Source organism: Amblyraja radiata, chromosome 8, assembly GCF_010909765.2.
Source record: "Amblyraja radiata isolate CabotCenter1 chromosome 8, sAmbRad1.1.pri, whole genome shotgun sequence".
In the NCBI taxonomy this organism is placed as follows: Eukaryota; Metazoa; Chordata; class Chondrichthyes; order Rajiformes; family Rajidae; genus Amblyraja; species Amblyraja radiata.
Genome location: NC_045963.1, coordinates 77,450,200 through 77,477,790, shown reverse-complemented (window position 1 = coordinate 77,477,790; position 27,591 = coordinate 77,450,200). Strand labels below are relative to the sequence as shown.

General features: G+C 45.6%; 1 protein-coding gene across 1 annotated transcript in view; it reads right to left on the bottom strand.

Annotated features, from left to right (window-relative positions):
* The window catches only part of macrod2 (mono-ADP ribosylhydrolase 2), a 1,179,663-nt gene that overhangs the window by 775,952 nt on the left and 376,120 nt on the right, over positions 1–27,591 (bottom strand). Inside the window, exon 7 of the mRNA XM_033026285.1 lies at positions 15,733–15,849. Coding sequence (XP_032882176.1) covers positions 15,733–15,849 — 117 coding nt within the window. The remainder of the gene's footprint in view (positions 1–15,732; positions 15,850–27,591) is intronic.

Sequence of the window (27,591 nt, the reverse complement as noted above, 5' to 3'; positions counted from 1 at the left end):
GTTATTTTTGGCTTATATCACTGTAATGTACATTACGTCTAATAAATAAAATATTAAAAATAAAAAAAAGAACACTACGAACTCCAACTAAATTCCAAATGACAACCTGCCCGACTGCACTAGCGACTTTGGGCTTTGTTTTACTTTTGCACTATATTATTTTTATTTGTAGATTGAACTTTTCTTGTCGAGTTATCATATTATCTGTCGCGTACTGTGTTTATAAACCTCTTAAGCTGCAGGTAAGAATTTAATTGTTTCTTTTCATATGACAATAAAAAACTCTTGGCTCTATCTCCCGACTCTGAAGAAAGGTGTCTGATGTGCATTTGTGGCCCTCAAACGTAATGGCTTCACATTTAGTGACCATGCCTTTAGCTGCCAAGATCTAAAGCACGAGAAATGTCCTGGAGTAACTCAGCGGGTCAGGCAGTATCTCTGGAGAACATGGATAGGTGACGTTTCGGGTTGGGACAAAGAGTCTGAAGAAGGGTTCCAACAAGAAATGTCACGTACCCACATACCCATCTGTATACATTGGGTATGCACGCAAAGAATCTCACGGTGCCTAGTCACATGTGACAATAACGCCTTCCATTCAATTCTCCAGAGATGCTGCCTGACCTGCTGAGTTACTCCAGAACTTTGTGTCTTTTTCCAAAAGTCTGCTTATTAAGGAAGAATATTTTCAGATCTAATAGTATGTATATATATATATATATTTGTCAAATAATAGATATGGGACAGGATTAAAGGTCTTCCAGTTTTCATCCTTTTAGTGGCAGCACAATGGGGCAGCGGGTAGAGTTGCTGCCTTACAGCGCCAGAGACCCAGGTTCTATCCTGACTACGGGTGCTGTCTGTACGGAGTTTGTACGTTCTCCCCGTGACCTGCGTGGGTTTTCTCCAGGATCTCCGCTTTCCTCCCACACTCCAAAGACGTTCAGGTTTGTAGGCTAATTGGCTTCTGTAAATTGTAAATTGTCCCTGGCGTGTGTAGGATAGTGTTAGTGTGCGTGGAGGATCCCGACCCGACACTTTGCCTGTCTGTGTTCTCCATAGATGCTGCCTGCCCTGCTGAGTTACTCCAGCACTTTGTGTCTCTCCTTGAGGTCATACGTTGGGCCGAAGGGCCTGTATCCATGCTGTATGACTTTGTGTTGCCTTATTTCTTATGTGCTCTGTTGTCAAATGGTCCTTCATAATGATCTTGTAAGAGCATTTTCGGATGAAGTAGGCCCCCTTCGGTCATGACTGACCATGGGTGATGCATCCTAGTTTGCAGGTGATGTGTGGTCAGATGCAAGCCTGGGCGATGTCATATGGAGGGCAGGCTGTTGCCCATGCCCCCCTCTCCACGTCACTGATCGATCCAAAGGAACAGCAGGGCCGTTACAGTTTGGCACCAGCGCCGTCGCAGGAGCTGCCAGAGCGAGGTTGTAGACAACGACGAACTGCCTTAGGGGCTCCGACTCCGGATTTTCTTGAGGTTTACTCCTGGAGCCTTTTCCATGACTGGATATGGCCACAAGGCAGTGGAGGTTTTAAATCAGAGTTTTCCCTCTCTTAGATGGACTGCCTTCCCAGGCTGACGATCCCCATCTGCCTGAGATGGTGGGTGCGGTCTATAGCACCTGCCCACTTTCAGATGTAATGCAATGTTAAACATACAATATGTATGCAAGTTGTTACTGCTGCAATGCTCTTGTGCTTAATTTCAAATGTCTTTTGACAAATGACCAATATTGAATTGCTGGCATGCACTGTGCTCTGCACTCCTCGAAAATAGAAAATGAACACATGCATTATTCAATTTAATCTTTTGTGTAAACATTAGTTTAAATTAGAGATCTGTTCTGGAGCTACAGAAGCTAAGCAGATCTTGGTGGCTGTTGCTGCAAAAATCAAATTACAGACAAATATTGTGGATAATTATCCTCCGCCTTGATGGTTTTTAATGCCCCAAATATATCAGCAGCCGCATCTAATCAGCAGTACAAATGTGTAGGAAGGAACCGCAGATGCTGGTATAGTCAAGGGAGAGGGAATTTGGAGATATGGAAGGGTAATGGGCCTGTCCCACTTAGGCGAACTTTTTAGGCGACTGCAGGAGACTATGCGGTCGCCACATGTTCGAGGGTGGTTGCCGGGGAGTCGCCTTAATAGAAACATAGACATAGACAATAGGTGCAGGAGTAGGCCATTCGGCCCTTCGAGCCTGCACCGCCATTCAATATGATCATGGCTGATCATCCAACTCAGTATCCCATCCCTGCCTTCTCTCCATACCCCCTGATCCATTTAGCCACAAGGGCCACATTTAACTCTTAAATATAGCCAGTGAACTGGTCTCAACTACCTTCTGTGGTAGAGAATTCCAGAGATTCACCACTCTCTGTGTGAAAAATGTTTTTCTCATCTCGGTCCTAAAAGATTTGCCCCTTATCCTTAAACTGTGACCCCTTGTCCTGGACTTCCCCAACATCGGGAACAATCTTCCTGCATCTAGCCTGTCCAACCCCTTAAGAATGTTGTAAGTTTCTATAAGATTCACGGTCGTGAAGAGTTCCCGCATTCTGGCAACTAGTCGCGGCCTCATTACGGTCGCCGCCAATGTTTCAACGTTGAAAAATTGGCGGCCACCGTAATGAAGCCGCCATGGAGAGTAGCGAGAATTATCGTGCCATAGGTGGGTCGCCAGGAGGTCCTAGTGGGTTACCAGGAGGTCGAAGGTTTCCGTAGGTTCCCGTAGGTTGTAGCCGGTGCTGATCGGTGAATTTCTTTGGCTCAGTGGGGGAAAAAACGTAAGCAGTAGTTTTCAGAACCGAGGATAACCGATCGGTAACGTTAAATGTCCGCCGAGCTTCACAGTCGTGTATCTCTGGCTTCTTAAAAGTTGCCTGGCTTCTTAAAAGTTGTCTCCACTCCTCTACCCCCTTCTCCCCCCCCTCTCTCCCCCCCTCTTTTAAAGGACTTACCGTACACTGTGCTTTAGCCGTCTTAATTACAGCTGCCCAAGTGAAATATGAGGTGCTGTTCCTCCAATTAGGGCTGGGCCTCACTCTGACAATGGAGGAGGCCCAGGACAGAAAGGTCGGATTTGGAATGGGAGGGGGAGTTAAAGTGCTGAGCAACCGGGAGATCAGGTAGGTTAAGGCAGACATTATATCCTTATGACACCAAATCACTGACTCCCCAAATAACTGAAATGAAGTTTCGACACAGAAAGATGGTTGCATGAATGTGTGGTATTATCGGATCTGTTTGGATAGCATGCAAAACAAAGCTTTTCCCTGTATCTCAGACCTCGTGACAATAATAAACCTAATCCTGGAATTTCAAAGAAGGAGGCAGCCCAGAATATCACACAAACCAACCCTTCAGAGTGAGGCCCAGCACAAATTGGAGGAGCAGCACCTCATATTCCGCTTGGGCAGCTTACACCCCAGCCGGATGAACATTGACTTCTCTAACATCAGATAGCCCTTGCTTTCTCCCTCCATCCCCTTCCCCTTCCCAGTTCTCCCACCAGTCTTACTGTATCTGCCTACATTCTCTCTTTATCCCGCCCCCTCCCCTGGCATCAGTCTGAAGAAGGGTCTCGACCCGAAACGTTGCCCATTCCTTCTCTCCAGAGAAGCTGCCTCAACCGCTGAGTTACTCCAGCAATTTGTGTCTACCTCCCTTCCATTGGCTACATTTACACCTTACACTGCCTCGGCAAGGCCAGCAGCATAATCAAGGATGTTGGACCCTGGCCACTACCTCTTCTCGCCTCTCCCATCGGGTAAAAGGTACAGAAGTGTGAAAACGCACACCTCCAGATTCAGGGACAGTTTCGTCCCAGCTGTTATCAAGACAACTGAACCATCCTACCACGACTAGAGAGCGGAGAACTAATATCTTCCTCATTTGGAGGCCCTCGGACTATTTAAGATCAGGCTTTATTTACTGGCTGTATCTTGCATTAAACATTATTCCGTTATCATGTACACTGTGAATGGCTCGGATGTAATCATGCATTGTCTTTCCGCTGGCTGGTTAGCACGCAACAAAAACCTTCCACTGTACCTCTGTACACGTGACAATGACTGACTAATGACTAAAGATGGTTACTCAGCGGGTCAGACAGCATCTCTGGGGATAAGGAATAGGTGAAGTTTCAGGTCAATAGACAATAGGTGCAGGAGTAGGCCATTTGGCCCTTCGAGCCAGCACCGCCATTCAATGTGATCATGGCTGATCATCCCCAATCAGTACCCCGTTCCTGCCTTCTCCCCATAACCCCTGACTCCGCTATCTTTAAGAGCCCTATCTAGCTCTCTCTTGAAAGCATCCAGAGAACCTGTCTCCTGTCTGAGGCAGAGAATTCCACAGACTCACCACTCTCTGTAAGAAAAAGTGTTTCCTCGTCTCCATTCTAAATGGCTTACTCCTTATTCTTAAACTGTGGCCCCTGGTTCTGGACTCCCCCAACATCGGGAACATGTTTCCTGCCTCTAGTGTGTCCAAGCCCTTAACCATCTTATATGTTTCAATGAGATCACCTCTCATCCTTCTAAACTCCAGAGTGTACAAGCCCAGCTGCTCCATTCTCTCAGCATATGACAGTCCTGCCATCCCGGGAATTAACCTTGTAAACCTACAAGGGTCGAGACCCTTCCTCAGACTAAATCTAGACTCAGCAATGTTGGACATGGGTCTATGGTCTATCGACACACTGAACTTTTATCTCCCGTTCTGTATTATGTTTACATATTCTGTTGTGCTGCAGCAAGCAAGAATTTCATTGTCCTATCTGGGACACATGACTATAAAACTCTCTTGACTCTTGACTTGGCTCTTGACTGCACAACTACATACCTGCAATGACCACAGCAGGATCACAGATGTCCTTCACAGAGAAAAAAAACAGAGGGGTATAGATAGTAGAAACGTGATAGTGACAGTAATAAACTTAAATAAAAAATGTCAAAATCAGACTCATTCTGCCCTTCTTTTTCAGAGATTTGATTACTTTTTTCAAAATATTTTGAGACCATTTATCTTCTTCTGCCTTTGCTCTCCTAGCCTAGTGGGAGATTCTAGGACAAGAGGCAAGGACATTCTTTTCGGTAGGAGATTAGAAGGAATTTCTTTAGTCAGAGGGTGGTGAATCTGTGGAATTCTTTGCCACAGAAGGTTGTGGAGGCCAAGTCAGTGGACATTTTTAAAGCAGAGATAGATAGATTCTTGATTAGTACGGGTGTCAGGGGTTATGGGGAGAAGGCAGGAGAATGGGGTTAGGAGGGAGAGATAGATCAGCCATGATTGAATGGTGGAGTAGACTCGATGGGCCGAATGGCCTAATTCTGCTCTTATTACTTATGAACATGATCATTTGACCATATTTACCATTTAACCAAATCAATCTCATTCTAAAAATGCCCGTGTGCAAATGCTTTATTATAAAACGATCGGTTTTACATTTCTCCTTGGCTTCAGAATAAACTATTGTCAACAGTTCAAGCAGTGAGATATTAGGTAGGCACACAATAAAACAAATAAAGAAAAAAAGGAACTAACTTGTACTCATTTAATTTTACGATGTATAGACAGACACTTTGTGCCGGAACCTACCTTGTCCACCAATCAACAGTTTTATTTGTTGAAGATTTTTGTTTGGATTATTTTTTTAATGTAATTAATGTTAAATTGTCCTTTCGCCATTGTAATGAATATAGGAGACATTTTATAGATTTTTATTTTGGTGCACCATTTTGAGTGCAATGAGAGTGCTTTTTATATGACGGCTATAACTAGGAATTAAAACATGCACAAAATGTGTACCAATGGGTCTACAAAGACCCCCATTTCCATTTAAGCGACCAATCTTTGTGAAAATGATATGCATAGATGTGATGGGCACATATCAATGTGATGCTATATAGACACATGGATATGCAGCAAATGGAGTGTTATGGGTCATATGTAGGCAGAGGATTAGTTTAACCTTCGTTATTTACTTATTTAGTTTAGTTTATTGTCAAGTGTACCGAGGTACAGTGAAAAGCTTTTGTTGCGTGCTGTCCAGTCATAGAAACATAGAAACGTAGAAAATAGGTGCAGGAGGAGGCCATTCGGCCCTTCGAGCCAGCTGATCGTCCCCTATCAATAACCCGTGCCTGCCCTCTCCCCATATCCCTTGACTCCACTAGCCCCTAGAGCTCTATCTAACTCTCTCTTAAATCCACCCAGTGACTTGGCCTCCACTGCCCTCTGTAGCAGGGAATTCCATAAATTCCATACATTCACAACTCTCTGGGTGAAAAAGTTTTTTCTCACCTCAGTCTTAAATGACCTCCCCTTTATTCTAAGATGACCTTAAATGGCCTCCCCTTTATTCAGTCAGTGGAAAGACAATACATGATTACAATCAGGTCATTTACATGATAAGGGAATAACGTTTGGTGCAAGGTAAAGCCACCAAACTCCGATCAAGGATAGTCCAAGTGTTTAAGAAAGAGCAGCAGATGCTGGAATAATCGAAGGTAGACAAAAAGCTGGAGAAACTCAGCGGGTGAGGCAGCATCTATGGAGCGAAGGAATGGGTGACGTTTCGGGTCGAGACCCTTCTTCAGACTGATGCCTACCACAACCAGAGAGCAGTCCTGAACCCTAAGGGTCACCAATAAGGGAGATGGTAGTTCAGGACTGCTCTCTGGTTGTGGTAGGCATCATGTTCAATAAGCTAGACTAAACTAAGAACGGACATTGTGGGCCGAAGGGCCTTTTCCTGTACTGCACTGTCCTCTGTGTTCACTGAGAAAATGTTTAGTAGGAGTTTGCAGACGTAAATGTTAACCTGGATTGTTGCCGTTGATTTACAGCAGGATTATTGATGGCACACAACGCGCTCCTTATAAACTGAGCTATTTAAATAACAGAGGTTTTGGAAGGAAACAAAAAACGGTGCATGGTAACGATTGCAGAGTCAAATTTCAAATTCCAGCTGGCCCATAATGCGGTTTCTGACAACACTTGGAATCGCGAAGTTAGAAACGTTTTTATGCTTCAAAACTCAAATTAAACCGGAGTAGAATCCCACCTGGAAGTGTAATGAGATAAAGAAAGAATAAAATCCAATAATTATTTTGCTATCACCACAGGATCACAACCTTGGGAATCAATTTATTGTTGCAGAAAACAATTCACATTCCTGCCGTAAAATGTTTTAGTGAAACGCCAATGAAAACGTCAATTTTAGTGACTTCTTCCACATTATTTTGATCAGCTCTGACTCTGGAAAGTAAACCAAGCCCAATCACATATTTTGAAGAAGGATTTCACCTTTCAACTGGGAAATATTGCCCGAATATTGTTTGAGCCAGATACTTTACCAAAGGGGGGGGGGGGGGGAACGGTCTAGGATGTCAGAAAATGTGCCAACATCGTTAAGAATGCACGCTGACGGTCTCTTTAATGCGCACAAATTAGTAATCAAGTCAAGTCAAGTCACTTTTATTTATATGGCATATGTAAAAAACAACTCTCGTTGGCCAAAGTGCTTTACAATGTGCCATCGCATGTGACACCCAGCTCCATTGTGACAAATAATTGGAGACCTAATTGAAGGGGGGAACAATCCCACTTGACCTGCCAGCATGGCTGAACGGCCTGTCCCACTTGGCGATTTTTTCGGCGACTGCCGGTGTCATATCAGTGTCGCCAAAAGATTTTGAACATTTCAAAATCGAGCGGCGACAAACAAAAATGTTGCAACACTTGAAAAAACACCGCCCATCAATACGTCATCACGCCGCGTCACGCCGCAGATTTTTCGGTGACCTGATACATCAGCCAATGATATCGGCAGTCGTCAAAAAAATCGGCAAGTGGGACAAGCCCTTGAGGCGCTTCCGTTTTTATGTAGGCGCTTGTTTCAAGTTCAAAACGCACTCTGATATCGTATGATATACGAGTCCAATTAAGTCTAATTCAAACCCTGTATTAGCTTGAGGGTCCAGGTTAATAACAACAGCAACCTCTCATTCCACCTCTCCTCCCCTCTGCCCCCACACCTGCTTCTCCCCTCCTCTCCCCATTCTACTATCCTCCCTCTAACGGGGCACGGTGGCGCAGCTGTAGAGCTCCAGCACCGGAGACCCGGGTTCGATCCTGACTGCGGGTGCTGTCTGTATGGAGTTTGTACGTTCTCCCCGTGACCGCGTGGGTTTTCCCCGAATGCTTCGGTTGCTGCCCAAACTCTGAAGAAGTACAAAGGGTTGTTGGCTAATTGGCTTCGGTAAAATAAACTGTAAATTGTTCAGGATAGTGTCGGTGTGCAGGGATCGCTAGTCGGCGCGGACTCGGTGGGCCGAAGGTCCTGTTTCCGCGCTGTATCGCCCGACTAAAGTAAACTAATCCGACACTTCACATTCCCCAGACCTTTGCAACACCGTTTTCCTTTGTAACAACAAAAGGTTCGGGGTGTGGAGAGTAAGGCTATCACAAGAGACCCACCACGCAAAATAATTAGCTCACGAGCAAAAAAATCCTGACATTGCCTTTGGCAAAAATGAGAAAAACCATATTCTCTGCTTGATGGTAACGATGTTATCTGACAACTGAAAATAACAATCGAAGTGTGTTCTGAGTTATATCTGACACTCAGCCCAACAGGTCATCCCATTGCAACTCAAAGAGGAAATACACCCTCATTAACATCGATGCCATCACAGAGAAGCCCATCAATGTCTCCACTGTGGTGCGAGAATGTTGATGAACACGCTCTTGAGCGTCTACAGGTGTACGGCAGAGAGCATATTGACTCGTTGCATCACAGCCAGGTTCAGCAGCTCGAATGCGCAGGAATGAAGGAGACTGCTAAAAGTGAAGGACACTGCCTCGGGTTCTGACCTCGCCACCATCGAAGGGATCAACAGGAGACTTTGCCTCATCAACATAGAAACATAGAAACATAGAAAATAGGTGCAGGAGTAGGCCATTCGGCCCTTCGAGCCTGCACCGCCATTCAATATGATCATGGCTGATCATCCAACTCAGTATCCTGTACCTGCCTTCTCTCCATACCCCCTGATCCCTTTAGCCACAAGGGCCACATCTAACTCCCTCTTAAATATAGCCAATGAACTGGCCTCAACTACCTTCTGCGGCAGAGAATTCCAGAGATTCACCACTCTCTGTGTGAAAAAAGTTTTCCTCATCTCGGTCCTAAAAGATTTCCCCTTTATCCTTAAACTGTGACCCCTTGTTCTGGACTTCCCCAACATCGGGAACAATCTTCCTGCATCTAGCCTGTCCAACCCCTTAAGAATTTTGTACGTTTCTATAAGATCCCCCCTCAATCTTTTAAATTCTAGCGAGTACAAACCGAGTCTATCCAGTCTTTCTTCATATGAAAGTCCTGACATCCCAGGAATCAGTCTGGTGAACCTTCTCTGTACTCCCTCTATGGCAAGAATGTCTTTCCTCAGATTAGGAGACCAAAACTGTACGCAATACTCCAGGTGTGGTCTCACCAAGACCCTGTACAACTGCAGTAGAACCTCCCTGCTCCTATACTCAAATCCTTTTGCTATGAATGCTAACATACCATTCGCCTTCTTCACTGCTTGCTGGACCTGCATGCCTACTTTTAATGACTGGTGTACCATGACACCCAGGTCTCGTTGCATCTCCCCCTTTCCTAATCGGCCACCATTCAGATAATAATCTACTTTCCTGTTTTTGCCACCAAAGTGGATAACCTCACATTTATCCACATTATACTGCATCTGCCATGCATTTGCCCACTCACCCAGCCTATCCAAGGCACCTTGCAGCCTCCTAGCATCCTCCTCACAGCTAACACTGCCCCCCAGCTTCGTGTCATCCGCAAACTTGGAGATGTTGCATTCAATTCCCTCGTCCAAATCATTAATATATATCGTAAATAGCTGGGGTCCCAGAACTGAGCCTTGCGGTACCCCACTAGTCACTGCCTGCCATTGTGAAAAGGACCCGTTTACTCCTACTCTTTGCTTCCTGTCTGCCAGCCAGTTCTCTATCCACATCAATACTGAACCCCCAATACCGTGTGCTTTCACGGTATCAAGGACCCACACCACCCTGGCCACGCTCTCCTTATAGCCCTGTCCCACGGTACGAGTTCATTCCAACAGCTCTCCCAAGTGTTAAAACAATCATACTCGTGGTAAGCACAGAGAATGAACATTGCAGGTACGTCGGAGGTCGGGGATGTCTCTTAGCAGCTCGTAACGCTAACGGCAGGTACTCGGGAATACTCGCTAACGGCAGGTAAGCACGGGAAGACTCGTGAAGATTTTTCAACATGTTGAAAAATGTCCACGAGAGCCCCGAGTACCGACGAGCGGCCATTACCGTAAATCTCCGAGTTCGAATCAGGGCTAACTCGGGAGAACTCTTGGAATGAACTCGTACCGTTGAACAGGGCTATTACACTCCTTCAATCGGGAAGACCCGTCGTGCCGCGCGGCAGAATACAATCGTGCAGCGGCTGTCACCCGGTGGCAAGCCTGGCTCTCCCGCCGCGGAACCGGGAAACCCGCCGGAAGGGGGAAGCCGCTGAGCTCGGACCCTGCTCGATCCCGAGGACTGGAGAGGAGCGCGGAGGGAGTCGAGATGGCGGTGGACGCAAGAACAGAGGGTCGGTAAGCGAAACCGGGACCTCCAGAACCAGGGGGCCACAGTTTAAGAATAAGGAGTAAGTCATTTAGAATGGAGACGAGGAAACACTTTTTCTCACAGAGAGTGGTGAGTCTGTGGAATTCTCTGCCTCAGAGGGCGGTGGAGGCTGGTTCTCTGGATACTTTCAAGAGAGAGCTCAATATGGCTTTTAAAGATAGCGGAGTCAGGGGATATGGGGAGAAGGCAGGAACGGGGTACTGATTGGGGATGATCAGCCATGATCACATTGAATGACGTTGCTGGCTCAAAGGGCCGAATGGCCTACTCCTGCACCTATTGTCTATTGTCTATTGACTTCCGCCACATCAAGGTCGGCTGCGGGAGGCGACAAAGGCTGAAGGCCGTTGGCCGGGCGAGGAGAGGGACGACGGTTCGCTGAACGATGCGGACGGAGGCGACTGCTGGAGGCCCTGCTGCAGCCTGGGGCTCGCCTGGATCGGGCACCGCTCCAGGGCACCGAGCGGCGGGTCCGGACGCGGCCTGCAGTGGCACAGGACGGTGGAGGACAACTACAGTCTCGCTTGGACGACCCTGCAATCTTGCCAGGACAACGGCCCGTCATGGCCAGCTGCAGCTTGGACTTTGAAAATGGCACCAAAACTTGGCGACTTTTGTACATAGTCTCAGTGAGCTATTTCTCATTTGTACTTCATCTGGGATTGATCTAATGCATGGCAATAAATGACTGAACTGTATGCAAAAAAATACTTTCACTGTACCTTCGTGCATGTGATAATAAAGAGCCATTGAACCACTGCGAAGAAGGCATAGGGTTTGAAAATTGTACTCGAGCATCTTACTAAACAGGGGCAGGTTTAGATCATAAGATCATAAGTGATAGGAGTAAAATTAGGCCATTCGTCCCATCAAGTCAATCATGGCTGATCTACTATATCTCTCCCTCCTAACCCCATTCTCCTGCTTTCTCCACATAACCTCTGACTCCCGTACTAATCAAGAATCTATCTATCTCTGCCTTAAATATATCCACTGACTTGGCCTCCACAGCCTTCTGTGACAAAGATTTTCACAAATTCACCACCCTCTGGCTAAAGAAATTCCTTTCCTTCTTAAATGAACGTCCTGGTAATTTCCTTCTTAAAAGAACGTCCTTTAATACTGATACCATGACCTCTGGTCCTAGATTTTCCCACAGGTGGAAACATCCTCTCCACATCCACTCTATCCAAGCCTTTTCTCTATTCTATACGTTTCAATGAGGTCCCCCCCCTCATTCATCTAAACTCACAATGCTCCAAATTCGGCCTGACCAGTGCCTTATAGAGCCTCAGCGTTACATCCCTGTTTTTGTATACAAGCCCTCTTGAAATAAATGCTAGCATTGGGTTTACTTTCTTTACTATCAATTCGATTTGCAGATTAATTTTTTGGGATTCCTATACCAGCACTCCCAAGTCCCTTTGTACCTCCGATTTCTGGATTCTCTCCCCATTTATAAAATAGTCCACGCCTTTATTCCTACTACCAAAATGCACGACTCCACACTTTGCTACACTATATTCCATCTGCCACTTCTCTGCCCACTCTCCCAACCTGTCCAAGTCATTCTGCAGAGTCCCTGCATTCTCTACTCTACCTGCCCCTCCACCTATTTTCATATCATCCGCAAACCTGTCCACAAAGCCTTCAATCCCCTCGTCCAAATCATTAATATACAACATGAAGAGTAGCGGCCCCAGCACCGAGCCCTGCGGAACTCCTCTAGTCACTGGCAGCCAACCAGAAAAAGCCCCCTTTATTGCCACTGTTTGCCTTCTGCCATCCAGCCAACCTGCTATCCATGCTGGTTAGTATCTGCCCTTTGATACCGTGGGCTCTCATCTTCCTTAGCAGCCTCACGTGTGGCACCTTATCAAAGGCTTTCTGAAAATCTAGGTATACAACATCTACTGACTCTCCTTTGTCTGTCCTGCTCTTTACTTCTTCAAAGAATTCCAGCAATTTTTTGTCAGGCAAGCCATCCCTTTCACAAAGCCATGCCTATTTTATCGTGTTTACAGTCGTTGGGCAACAGAGTTGACGTTACAATCATATCAGCCATGATCTTATTGAATGGCGGAAAAGGTTTGAGGGGCCTATTCCTGCTCCCAATTCAAATGTTCATTCATACGTTTGACTTATTATCATTCATGTATTGAAAAAAGACACCCCCATCTCTGTTCAGGCTGTGTACATTTTAACTGGATCTGGCAAAGAATATCATTATTTTATCTAATGACTGTAAATTGTCTCGAACTGCGCTAATGATAATGAGCGATCTAATTATAGGCAACAACTTCTTGCATTTTAATCGTGTCTTCAATGTGGCAAAACATCAGAAGTTACTTCATGAGTATTGTCAAATAAATATCTAACAAAGAATCATTTCACTGAGCATCTTAAGAGAGTAAACATCAGGGGGAATGGTGTCTTTAAGGGAGAATATCCTTATACTTTGGAGCTAGGCAGCTGAAAGCACGGCTGAAAGTGGCGGCGAGATGAAAAAGTAGATGCTAGTTTAAGAAACAAGACACAAAGTGCTGGAGTAATTCAGTGGGTCAGACAGCATCTATTCAAGACATGAATAGGTGACATCTCATAGATTCATAAAGACATACAGCATAGAAACAGGCCCTTCAGCCCAACTTGCCCACAACGACCAACATGTCCCATATACACTATTCCCACCTGCCTGAATTTGGCCTATATCCCTTGAAACCTATCCTACCCATGTGCCCGTCTAAAGGTTTCTCAAACATTGCGATAGTACATGCCTCAACTATCTCCTCCAGCAGGTCGATCCATACACCCATCACCTTTTATGTAAAGAAGTTACCCCGTAGGTTCCTATTAATTCTATCCTCCCCTCACCTTAAACCTATGTCCACTGGTTCTCGAATCCCCTACTCTGGGCACGAGACTGTGTGCGTTTATCCGATCTATACCTCTCATGATTTTGTACACCTTTATAAGATCACCCCTCATCCTCCTGCGTTCCAAGTGATAGAGTCCTAGCCTGCTCAACCTCTCCCTGTAGGTCAGGCCCTCGAGTCCTGGCAACATCCTCGTAAATCTTCCCTGCGCCCTTTCCAACTTGGCAACATTTCGGGTCAGGACCTTTCTTCAGACTGCTTGTAGTGGGCGCCGGGGTGGTGAGAGAAAGCTGGAAGGGGGCGGGGCAAATCCTGGCGAGTGATAGGTGGATACAGGTGAAGGTGAGGGGGGGGGGGGAGGGGGTTTGCTTGGCATATGGTAGTCCCGCTCAAAACATGGTGGTAGAAGTGGAGGGCAGCAGGAATCACAGAGGGGGAGCAGTGAGAGAGGGTCTCACAAAACTCCCGACAGAGAGAGGAGGACAACAGTTTAGTTTTTAGTTCAGAGATTCAGCGCGGAAACAGGTCCTTCGAACCAACGAGCCCGCACCGACCAATGATCCCCGCACATTAACCCTATCCTGCGCAAGGGACAATTTTTACATTTATACCGAGTGGAATTCTCTGCCTCAGAGGGCGGTGGAGGCAGGTTCTCTGGATGCTTTCAAGAGAGAGCTAGATAGGGCTCTTAAAAATAGCGGAGTCAGGGGATATGGGGAGAAGGCAGGAACGGGGTACTGATTGTAGATGATCACCCATGATCACATTGAATGGTGGTGCTGGCTCGAAGAGCCAAATGGCCTACTCTTGCACCTATTGTCTATTGTCTATTAACCTACTAACATGTACATTTTTGGAATGTGGGAGGAAACCGAAGTTCTCGGAGAAAGCCCACGCGGTCACGGGGAGAACGTACAGACAAGCACAAGATCGAACCCGGGTCTCTGGCGCTGTTAGCGCAGCAAGGCAGCAACTCTACCGCTGTGCCACCGTGCTGCCCATTCAAAGTAGGCATACCCGAGTAGGTTTTACAGAGGACCAGTGAGCTGAGACCTCCGAGCTTTAACTAGCTGGAGGTGATTGTCTTTCCACTAACAAGGCTTTATCAAATACCATCCCCACGCAGAGATCTTTTGAATTAAAACCCCCGTTCCGGTTCGCGCACCCTCCACCCTTGCAGCCCAGGCACATGCTGGAAGAAGAAATGATAAGTCTAAATCCCTACGCCATTGACACTTTCCAATGTTCCGTTCAGGCATAATTCAGCTTCAGACGAGTTAAGTTTGTTCACATTCAGGGCTCATTCTTTGTGCTGAAAGAATGCTGACAAATGGGCCGCGTGGGTGGGCAAATTCTGTCACATGCCACTTAAATCAGAATTAATGGCAAATCACTGTTTACCCCAGTCAGTTATGCAGTATTAGCTCCGGGGAAGCCTGGAACCAGAGATACTGTATCTGCACTGATAGATTTTAAATCACGGTGATAAATTTAAAACAGACGCCAGGGAAAGACAACTTCACCAATATCAACGAAGAGCTTTGATTACAGCATGCACCTCCTTCCAGTAAAAGACCACCATCATGCCCCAGAGGTAGGTGGAGGTTTGTAACAAGTAAATATCCACAATACGCCAGAAACTTTCAACAAGTTACCACCGCACGACCAACATGTTTCACCGTTAATGGCAGCAACTGAGATACTGGCACGTGCATTGAAATGCCATTGGAAGGATAAATATTATCTTTTATATCAACACCTAAAGGGGAAAAAAAGTAACTTTGTTACATTGCACAAAATGCGGCAATTTTTAAATGCCGTTCGACTAAAATGGAACAAGATGATCACATGGAGAATACTTCAACGAAGATTCACGGGAAATAATGGAAATTCGACGATAAATTAAAACGGTCCATTGTAAACAACATTACACCTCGTTACGAGTAGAAAGATTTGAATGAATTAATTGTAGCTGGTGCATTCAAGGCAACGAGCCCAGCTTCTGTTCAAAGCCTATGTACAGTTCCACAGTAACAGTGCCTGACTGCTTTGACAAAGCAGACAGTGGCTTCTCATCAAAGGCAAACTCTGGCCGCAACAAAGACATTGTCAACAACGTTTTCAAAATGGGACAAAATGGAGCACTCACGTTTAGCCGGAAGGTCGTAGCCCAGTGTTATTTTGGCCTCGCCAGTGTTGCAGCCGTTCAGCTGGCGGCACGCTGACAACAACTTGGGTCCGGCAGCTCGGTGTATACAGCCGTCAACTGAAAGCAAAGCATGGGAGGACACCGTCAGAAACTCATGCAGCTCTACTGATTTATTGCAGTCATTCATATTACAAGCAGAGAAAATAGGTGGGAAGGAACCGCAGATGCTGGTTTACACCGAAGGTAGACACAAAAGTGCTGGAGTAACTCTGCGGGTCAGGCAGCATCTCTGGAGAGAAGGGATGGGTGATGTTTCAGGTCGAGAGCATTCTTCGGACTGGCAAACTAAAGAGGCATGGTTTCCTTTCTTAATGTATATTGACATGACATTTTTTGAGTTCTCAGCAATGTTATAAGGTCATAAGTGATAGGAGTAGAATTAGGCCATTCGGCCCATCAAGTCTCCTCCGCCATTCAATCATGGGAAGTTGCGTTAGGTTGCATTTCAATGCACAGTCAACCTCCAGAGACCCAACATGGTTGATGGTGCTACATTAGTCAATCTACCAGACAATTGGATCTGATTTTTAATTCACTTTTCTCAGACGTTACTCGTGTTTGTGTTACATTTCACGGTGAACCAGTTAAGGTTTAATGGGAGGGCAGGAATTGGATCACTGGTGAATTGGGAGGGAGCGTGGAAAGTGGGGGCCCTGGGGAATTGGACGGAAACATTGGGAGGCCCAGGCGTGCGGAAGGAATCCTGGAAAGCTGGGCCCCCGAGGATTGGAAGGAAGAATGGGAACCAGACCCTGGTGAGTTGGCCAGGTGAGAAGAAACCAGACGATGATGTTGCCAGGACTAGAGGGTGTGAGCTATAGGGAGAGGTTAAGTAGGCTGGGTCTCTATTCCATGGAGCGCAGGAGGATGAGGAGTGATCTTATAGAGGTGTACAAAATCATGAGAGGAATAGATCAGGTAGATCCACAGAGTCTTTTACCCAGAGTAGGTGAATCGCGGACCAGTGGACAAAGGTTAAAGGTGAAGGGGAAAAGATTTAATAGGAATCCGAGGGGTAACATTTTCACACAGAGTATGTAACAAGCTGCCAGAGGAGGTAGTTGAGGCTGGGACCATCCCAACGTTTAAGAAACAGTTGGACAGGTATATGGGTAGGACAGGTTTGGAGGGTTATGTATCAAGCGCATGCAGGTGGGACTGGTGTAGCTGGTACATTGTTGGCTGGTGTGGGCGAGTTGGGCCGAAGGGCCTGTTTTCACACTGTATCACTCTATGACTGTATGGCCTGGTGATTTGGCAAGGCAAACAGGAACCAGACCCTGTGAGTTGGAAAGGAGCACAGGAAATATCACCTGCATGAGCCAAAAGCCAAAGCACTGGGATTTCCAAATGTAGAAACAAGGAACTTTGATTCCAGAACGCTTGGATCAGAGATTATCGTAGTTTTACTGTAATCTAATGCTGCAAAACATCTCAATGAGAACCTTTAGCAAAAAAAGTGCCGGAGCAACTTTCAAGTACGTTCAGTCCCAGAGTTGTTGGTAACTGTGATGTAAATGCTACTGCCACCTTGAAACATTTGTACTCGTCATAGACAATAGACACTAGGTGCAGGAGTAGGCCATTCGGCCCTTCGAGCCAGCACCACCATTCAATGTGATCATGGCTGATCATCTACAATCAGTAGCCCATTCCTGCCTTCTCCCCATATCCCCTGACTCCGCTATCTTTAAGAGCCCTATCTAGCTCTCTCTTGAATCCCATCAATGTGTAAATGCCAGTGCCCTCTAGAGGCCAGGAGCACAAGCTGGGGAGTGTGCTTACAAGATGTGTAGTCACAACAGGATCATACGGCAGACATTACAGTAACCACACACTACAGTCCACCACCCTCCAAATCAATCTGGTGTACCTCAATTGCACAGGACAAACTGAACAACATGGATAGGAAAGGTTTAGTAAGTAAGTAAGTAAGTAATTTTTATTTATATAGCACTTTTAAATCAAATCACGTTGAAGCCAAAGTGCTTTACAGAGAAGAAATTAGATTTCCATAGATCCATATAAAAGAAAAAAGAAAAAAGACACAGTACACTATAGGATTCAACATGAAACGTCCCCCCACAGCAGAATCCTCTGTGAGGGAAGGCACCAAAAAGTCCAGTTCTCCTCCTCCTCATAGTCCACCCGAGGTCAGGGCCTATTTGTGGCCTCCGCAGCCAGTCCGATGATTTCAGGCCCTCTTGCTGGAAAGCTGGAACTCCGGCGTCGGGTGAAACACTCCTCAGCGGCTTGGAAATGTCTGAAGCGGCCGCTCCCTCCCCGGAGACTGTGGTGCCCGATGTCCTCAGGCCGCGCTGGTTGGAGCTCCAACTCTGGCGATCTCGATCCCAGGCTCCGCGGTATTTTAAATCCAGCGCCGCCCGCCCGCGGCTGTACGTCCGCAGTCACAGCTCCTCGGATGTTGGAGTCGGCGGTCACCGCATTCCGGAGCTTACTGCACGGCGACCCGGTAAGGCATCGCCCGTTCCGTGTTGGTGAACCAGCTCTGTGCCGCCGCCGAAGCTGTGGTCCCGGCAGGAAACGCCACTCCAGTTTGATGGTAGGCCGCACGGAGAGGACGAAGATGCGATTCAGAGGAAAACCACATCTCCGACCAGGTAAGACTGGGATTAATACAGTTCCCCCCCCACATAAAAAGATTAGACCTCCAAAATAAAAATTTTAGACATTAAAAAGGGTGAAAAGACAGACTGCAGGCAGGCTGCCATACAAATGGCACCCACTCCTGCACATCCGCCATTTAGAGAGGTATGGGCCAAACATGGGCAACGTGGAACTAGTGTAGACAAGTTGGGCTGAAGGGCTCGTTCCCGTGCTGCATGACACTCTGACTTTGTCAGGGGTTCTCAACCTTTTTGGTCCCCTTTGCCCCTGGGAACTTTAATGGCGCGTAACAATGTTATTTCACTTATTTATGAACAACTAATGATGAACAGATACCGGTATAACAGAACCAAACACAGTCAGTCAATGAGAAAAAATATGTACAAATCCAGAATCAACAAATTGACCCCCTGGGTAGGTGAAATTTACCCCCCTGGTTGGGAACCCTTGGACTGTGTTCTTGTGTTTTATTTCCCACTGACAGCAAATTAGGAAAAAGAAAAGTTTAACTTTCAACAAATGTTTCCAACATTTTAGTGAGTGGAAAGATTAGAACATGCGTTTCAAGGTCAAAAGCTGAAATGCCATCACTAAATGTCAAAAAATCACCATTTAAATCTGTTTAATGAGCCCGGTGTGTGGTGACGTTCTCTGAAGGCACTGCACAAATAGAACATTTTAGGGAGAAAGAGGCTATTAACCTGGATCGTGGTAAAGGACGCCAAGACGTACTCGAGCTATCTCTCACTTAACATCACATTTATAGACGATAGACAATAGACAATAGGTGCAGGAGTAGGCCATTTGGCCCTTCGAGCCAGCACTGCAATTCAATGTGATCATGGCTGATCATCCACAATCAGTAGCCCGTTCCTGCCTTCTCCCCATATCCCCTGACTCCGCTATTTTTAAGAGCCCTATCTAGCTCTCTCTTGAAACCATCCAGAGAACCTGCCTCCACCGCCCTCTGAGGCAGAGAATTCCACACTCACCACTCTCTGTGAGAAAAAGTGTTTCCTCGTCTCCGTTCTAAATGACTTACCCCTTTCAAAAACATTCAGCGGACCCTGTATCTGTGCCTGCACATGATCCATATCCCTTAAATTTCTGCATGTCAATGCGCCTATCTATAAGCCGCAAACACCACGATCATATCTGCATCTACTATCACCCTCCGCAGCACGTACCAAGCATCCACCACCCTCTGAGTAAAAACGTTGCCCCTTTCACCTTAAAGCTATGCCCTCTAGTATTTGACATTTCCATCCATGGGGAAAAAATGGCTCTGACTGTCCGTCCTATCCATCACTGTCTCTCATACGTTGATATGATTCTGTCAGGTCGCCCCTCAACCTCCAGCTCTCCAAAGAAAACAAAGCAACATCTGTCCAACATCTGTAGCTAATTCAGACACTTCCTCATATACGTAATGAGCCTGTCCCACGCCGATTTTTTAGGCGACTGTCATAGTCGTAGCGGGTCGCCAAAAAACTGGCGACAACCTACGTCAAGAGAAGTCAAACCACGGAGCACCAAGGCAAATTCCTTGTATGTGAATACTTGGCCAATAAAGTTACTTACTTACTTACTTGCTTATTGGCATCAAACCCACTGTCGCTGAAACATTTTCAACATGTTGAAAATTTAGCGGCGACCAGAAAGACGCTACGACTTTATGTGCGACTGAGACTACACTTGGCGACCACCAGCGAACATGTGGCGACACACTAGTCGCCTGTAGTTGCCTAAAAAATTGCATAAGTGGGACAAGACCCATAAGGGTCACGTCACACTCTGTAGATTAAGTAGCATTTATGGAAAGAGAAACAGATTTAATGCTTCAGGTCTGATCACCTTCATCAGAACTTTTTAAGGTATTACAGATCTTTGTCAAACAAAATTAAAAGATGTGACTCAGAAGATATTAGGATATGAAGAGAAAGAGAAAATATGCACTAAAACTACAATTTTTTTTGTTGCATTTAACGATCTGATTTTTTTTAAATTAATGATGAGCAATGTTTTAAAATAAAGATTTAAATTACATGGAAATTCAAATGTTTCCTCCAAGGGAAATTTAATGTATGACACATTTCATATTCTTCCAAATGTCATTACAAATTAAACAGGCCATGAAAGCTAAATGTTTATTACAAATGCGGCACAGTGGTAGAGTTGCTGCCACACAGCGCCAGAGACCCGGGTTCAATCCTGACCACGGGGGCTGCCTGTATGGAGTTTGGCCATTCTCCCCGTGACCTGCGTGGGTTTTCTCTGGTTGCTCCGGGTTTCCTCCCGCGCTCCAAAGACGTACAGGTTTTGTTGGCTAATTGGCTTTGGTAAAATTGTAGATTGTCCCTTGCGAGTGCAGGTGAGTGTTAAGGTGTGGGGATAGCTGGTCTAAACTATATCCAGAGCCAGTGGCCACTGTCTTAGAATAAAGGGGAAGCCATTCATTTATTCATGTGTGTATATATTTATATTATGGTATATGGACACACTGATCTGTTTTGTAGTAAATGCCTACTATGTTCTGTTGTGCTGAAGCAAAGCAAGAATTTCATTGTCCTATCAGGGACACATGACAATAAACTCACTTGACTTGACTTGAAGCCATTTAAGACTGAGGTGAGAAAAAACGTTTTCACCCAGAGAATTGTGAATTGTGAATTTGTGGAAATCCCTGCCACAGAGGGCAGTGGAGGCCAAGTCACTGGATGGGTTTAAGAGATATGGGGAGAAGGCAGGCACGGGTTATTGATTGGGGACGATCAGCCATGATCACAATGAATGGTGGTGCTGGCTTGAAGGGCCGAATGGCCTCCTCCTGCACCTATTTTCTATGTCTATGTCTAACTAGACAAAACTAATATTCTCTTCCCCCTCCAAGTCCAATTGCATGTCCGCAGTGATCTCTGTCCGCAGCAAACAGCACAGAAACACCAGAGGTGCTATCTTCCAACGAAAAAGTTTTCTGTTTTGAAAATTATCTTCATTCTGTAATTATAAAATTTGGAGGAAGCCAGCATATAACTAATTGCTCAAAAACTGCCTGACCCGCTGAGTTAATCCAGCCCTTTGTGTTATTTTTTTTAGTAAACCAGCACCTGCAGTTCCTTGCGCCTCCAGCGCAAAGAATGTGTTATTCTAAAATGCCTCGTGTGGAATTGCATTATAAATAACATCGTGAAAATGCACACAACAAATTACCACCAAATGGCGTCCTAACAACACCACTGGACAAGATCTCAAATCAAACTATAGATTGTCATTTCAGTAGATATATTCAGTGTTTGCCTCCACTGTTACTGCACACACAATTTCTTGGCTGTCGAATTAGATTCTATAATTAAATGTGTCTGCACTAGAAGCACCAGTACCATTCTGTAATGCAAGTACAACTTCATTTATCTTCAACCTTCTTTCAGTTTATTGCACGCTTATCTAGATTAAACCCTGTTTTATGATGGGTATAGAGTACAAATAGATTGTCTTCATGAACAGGCAAATAAAAGCCGGGGCTGTAAAACACTTCATGGATCAAGTTGTATTATTGGGAAACATTCACGCATTGGTAGAATAATGGGCTGGAATTCGCTGGAGCAAGTCACCTTGCGGCAAAGCCTGGCTCTTGTGCGTCCCCTTGCATGCTACAGTCCAAACTTGACTTGGGTTTTCAAGCTGCTCAAAGTGCCAGATGGTACTGCCAAGGATGCATGAGGGCAGGCAGGCATCTGGAACCCTGTATGTACTATAAACAATGTACTATAACAACATTTAAAAGACATAGCAATAGACAATAGACAATAGACAATAGGTGCAGGAGTAGGCCATTCGGCCCTTCGAGCCAGCACCGCCATTCAATGTGATCATGGCTGATCATCCACAATCAGTACCCCGTTCTTGCCTTCTCCCCATATTCCCTGACTCCGCTATTTTTAAGAGCCCTATCTAGCTCTCTCTGGAAAGCATCCAGAGAACCCGCCTCCACCGCCCCCTGAGGCGGAGAATTCCACAGACTCACCACTCTCTGTGAGAAAAAGTGCTTCCTCGTCTCCATTCTAAATGGCTTACTCCTTATTCCTAAAGGCCTGGATAGAGTGGATGTGGAGAGGATGTTTCCACTAGTGGGAGAGTCAAGGGCCAGAGGTCACAGCCTCAGAATTAAAGGATGTTCTTTTTAGGAAGGAGATGAGGAGGAATTTCTTTAGTCAGAGGGTGGTGAATCTGGGGGAATTCATTGCCACAAACGGCTGTGGAGGCCAAGTCAGTGGGTATTTTTAAGGCAGAGATAGATAGATCCTTGATTAGTACGGGTGTCAGGGGTTATGGGGAGATGGCAGGAGAATGGGGTTAAGAAGGAAATGGTTGAATGGCAAAGTAGGCTTGATGGGCCGAGTAGCCTAATTCGGCTTCTATTACTTATGAACTTATGAACATTTGGAGAGGCACACGGATAGAAATAGTGTAGAGATATGCCTTTTTGAGGCAGCGACTCTTGTAGGTTCCTCGGATAATGGGGACATGAATACCCATGATGGATCGGGCAGTGTTCACCACTGATCCTTCATTTGTAGCATTCATGAGCATAAACCTTTATTGCATACCTTAAATCCAAATTAGAGTCATTGAGCGTAGTCATACAGCACGGAAACAGGCCCTTCAGCCCACTCGTCCATTACTAGATGCCCTATCAATTCTAGTCCCATTTGCCCACGTTTGGCCCATATCCCTCTACGCATTTCCTATCCACGTACTTGAACGCATTTTGCAAATATCTCATGTTTAACACCGAACTTCTTTAGTCAGGGGGTGGTGAATCTGTGGAATTCTTTGCCACAGAAGGCTGTGGAGGCCAAGTCAGTGGATATTTTTAAGGCAGAGATAGATAGATTTTTGATTAGTACATATGTCAGAGGTTATAGGGAGATGGCAGGAGAATGGGGTTAGGAGGGAGAGATAGATCAGCCATGATTGAATGGCAGAGTAGACTTGATGGGCCAAATGGCCTAATTCTACTCCTATCACTTATGACCTAAAAATTAATTGCTGAGAACTCCAAAAATGTCATGTCAATATACATTAAGAAAGGAAACTATGCTTCTTCACTTTGCCAGTCTGAAGAAGTGTCTTGACCCGAAATGTCACCCAGCCCTTCTCTCCAAGGATGCTGCCTGTCCCGCTGAGTCACTCCAGCATTTTGTGTCTATCTTCGATTTAGACCAGCGTCTGCAGTTCCTTCCTACACTTCCTCACTTTGCCAGTTGATTCATTTTGAGTAATCTTTGTGATTGAGCTGCAGAGAAACTCTTTCATTGTGACCAGCGCACATTAACTGAATTAGCCAGCCTCGCAGCTGATGTCTGTCAGTAAAATTGCCAAGAGAAAAAATGTCTGCAAAGGGATGAAAACAAAATAAATTGCTTGCGCAAACTCAAATATTTATTCTGGGGGGGGAAAAAAACAGAAGTATGCAATTACCCGCGGAAATTGTTCGTTCGATGTTGGATTTTGGATAACGGATGATTCCAGTTTTGCTCCGACTGTTTATTTTACCTGAACACCTCCCGAACGCCACCCATGCAATTATTTCTTTATAATCACGCCTGCTATTCATTGCATTCTAAAAATATTAATTTGCCGAGATGAATTACAATGGTTCCTCTCGCATCAAAGTATTTTGAGCAGAAATTTTAAACTGCAATTAAAAATATCTTTGAAAATTACAGGGATCACAGGCAGGTCTATAATTGCCATCTTGCCGATGCAGAATGTTTATTGGAGTTAATGTCAAAGGGATAAATAAAATTATTTGGAAAGGCACAATAAAGAGAGGGTGTGTATTCAGTATTAAACACAGTTCATTACTCAAACGTAACTTGGAGGCTGGTTAAATGAGGCAGGAGCTGTAGTGTTTTCTCCTGACTCTGCAAGTATACATTCTAATGGAAATCCTGACACCAAATTCATCAATCCCTAATCCGTCTCTGGCCCAACATCTATGGTATTGTTTCTTACCCCTCCTGTGACTTTGCCCATTCCTCCTCCGATCTCTCCCACCCTGCCCCCCCTCCGGTTCCCCTGGCTGAAACATTGCACCACAGCCACGCTTGACAGGAGGCGAGCACTCCGTCAGGCTGGCTGTCAAACACATAACCCGCTGACAAAGTGTAAAAGACGTCCTGCTGTTGATGCCAGCAAGGCGGCTGAGAGACACTGGCCAGCGGCTTTCCAAGCAAACGTCCTCCTTCCTCCTAAAAACACCAGCTGACTGGCGGCACGGTGGGGCAGTCACGGTGGCACAGCGGTAGAGTTACTGCCTCACAGCGCCGGAGAACCGGGTTCATAGAAACATAGAAAATAGGTGCAGGAGTAGGCCATTCGGCCCTTCGAGCCTGCACCGCCATTCAATGTGATCATGGCTGATCATCCAACTCAGTATCCTGTACCTGCCTTCTCTCCATACCCCCTGATCCCTTTAGCCACAAGGGCCACATCTAACTCCCTCTTAAATATTGATTGATATAATTTGATATAATTTAATTGCCACACAACCAAGGTCGGTGGTATTTGGGTTGCCAGCAGCGGTACAGTAATAAAGAACACAACCACAATAAAAATTTTACACAAACATCCACCACAGCATTCATCACTGTGGTGGAAGGCACAGAGCTTGGCCAGTCCTCCTCCATTTTCCCCCGAGGTCGGGACCTCCACCCTCCACAGCCGTTGCTGCGGGCGTCCAGATGGTAAGGGACAAAGTCAAAGTCAAGGTGAGTCCAGGATCGGCTCTTCCCAACCAGAGACCGAATATAGCCAATGAACTGGCCTCAACTACCTTCTGTGGCAGAGAATTCCAGAGATTCACCACTCTCTGTGTGAAAAATGTTTTCCTCATCTCGGTCCTAAAAGATTTCCCCCTTATCCTTAAACTGTGACCCCTTGTTCTGGACTTCCCCAACATCGGGAACAATCTTCCTGCATCTAGCCTGTCCAACCCCTTAAGAATTTTGTAAGTTTCTATAAGATCCCCCGTCAGTCTTCCAAATTCTAGCGAGTACAAACCGAGTCTATCCAGTCTTTCTTCATATGAAAGTCCTAACATCCCAGGAATCAGTCTGGTGAACCTTCTCTGTACTCCCTCTATGGCAAGAATGTCTTTCCTCAGATTAGGAGACCAAAACTGTACGCAATACTCCAGGTGTGGTCTCACCAAGACCCTGTACAACTGCAGTAGAACCTCCCTGCTCCTATACTCAAATCCTTTTGCTATGAATGCTAACATACCATTCGCTTTCTTCACTGCCCCCCACTACGATCCCCACTAAGGGCGCTTGTCTGTACGGAGTTTGTACATTCTCCCCATGACCTGTGTGGGTTTTCTCAGAGATCTTCAGTTTCCTCCCACACTCCAAGGACGTTAATGTGTGGGGATCGCTGGTCGACGCAGACCCGGTGGGCCAAAGGGCCTGTTTTCACGCTGTATCTCTAAAACTAGAAAAACTAAAACTTCCTCTATTTCCAAACTGAGGAATTGATAGTCAACTGAAATCCACCGTCCAAGGATGGTGTAATGGCACCAGTAATGAAGATTTGTGATCGAGGGTTGTGGAATAAAGTTGAGGCAGGGACTATTGCAACGTTTAATTAGACAGGTATATGGATAGGACAGGTTTAGAGGGATTAGACAATAGACAATAGACATTAGGTGCAGGAGTAGGCCATTCGGCCCATCGAGCCAGCACCGCCATTCAATGTGATCATGGCTGATCAGCCCCAATCAATACCCCGTTCCTGCCTTCTCCTCATATCCCCTGACTCCGCTATTTTTAAGAGCCGTATATCGAGCTCTCTCTTGCAAGCATCCAGAGAACCTGCCTCCACCGCCCTATAAAGCAGAGAATTCCACAGACTCACCACTCTCTGTGAGAAAAAGTGTTTCCTCGTCTCCGTTCTAAATGGCTTACTCCTTATTCTTAAACTGTGGCCCCTGGTTCTGGACTCACCCAACATCGGTTACATGTTTCCTGCCTCTAGCGTGTCCAAGTCCTTAACAATCCTATATGTTTCAATGAGATCTCTTCTCATCCTTCTAAACTCTAGCGTGTACAAGCCCATTCATTGATTGATTGATCCACACTTTGTTGTTACGTGTACTTGGTACATTGAGATTCTTTGCGTACAGTACAAGTATGCAAAAGTATTGAAGAAAGTCCCGCTTCCGTCTTCCCCCACTATCCTCCACGCTGGGTCCCACTTTGTTCTCAAGAAGGAACTGCAAGAAGGAATCTGAAGAAGGATTTCAGCCCAAAACGTTGCCTATTTCCTTCGCTCCATAGATGCTGCCGCACCCGCTGAGTCTCTCCAGCATTTTTGTCTACCCACTTTGTTCTCGCTGGCGCAGTCTCCACAGACCACGATACCACCTGTGCCGCCCCCCGTTCTGTGAAAATAAATCCAGCATCCATTTTCAGGGTTAATACTGAATCACAGACCAATTGGAATTTTGAGAGCAATTTGACTGAGGGCCAATTTCAATGCATGAAATATCAGTCATATAATGAGATATCAGTCAAGGTATTTTACGTAACTGGATGAAAATTCAGATCAAATAGTTGTGTATGCTGTGCCAACTATTATTGGAAACTTGGAGAGAGTAAAATTGCTTTTTAAGTGGTTTCCAATGCAACACTACCCATCCACCACTGTTTTCACCAGCGTTATTGTTATGAATTACATTGAGATTTAGAAGACTTACTAAAGAGTGCACTCGTCTCCTACCTTAGAGGCACATCAAGCCAAGAGTCAAGTCAAGAGAGTCAAGAGAGTTTTATTGGCGTGTGTCCCAGATAGGACAATGACATTCTTGCTTGCTGCAGCACAACAGAATATTGTAGGCATAAATGCAGAACAGATCAGTGTGTCGATATACCATAGACCCTATACATACACATAAATAAACAGATAAAGTGCAATAGGCTGTTGTAGTTCAGAGTTTGTATAGTGCAAACCACATAGGGATGGGTTTCAGCTAATGACTGCCTGGCATTTGAATACGATACGTTACGATATTACTTTATTGTCTTGGTTCTTGGTTTCTTGGTCCTCCAAAATATTCCAAATGGAATTTAAACTGGAGGTGGTGGAGGGAGAGCAAGTCTGAAATTAGTT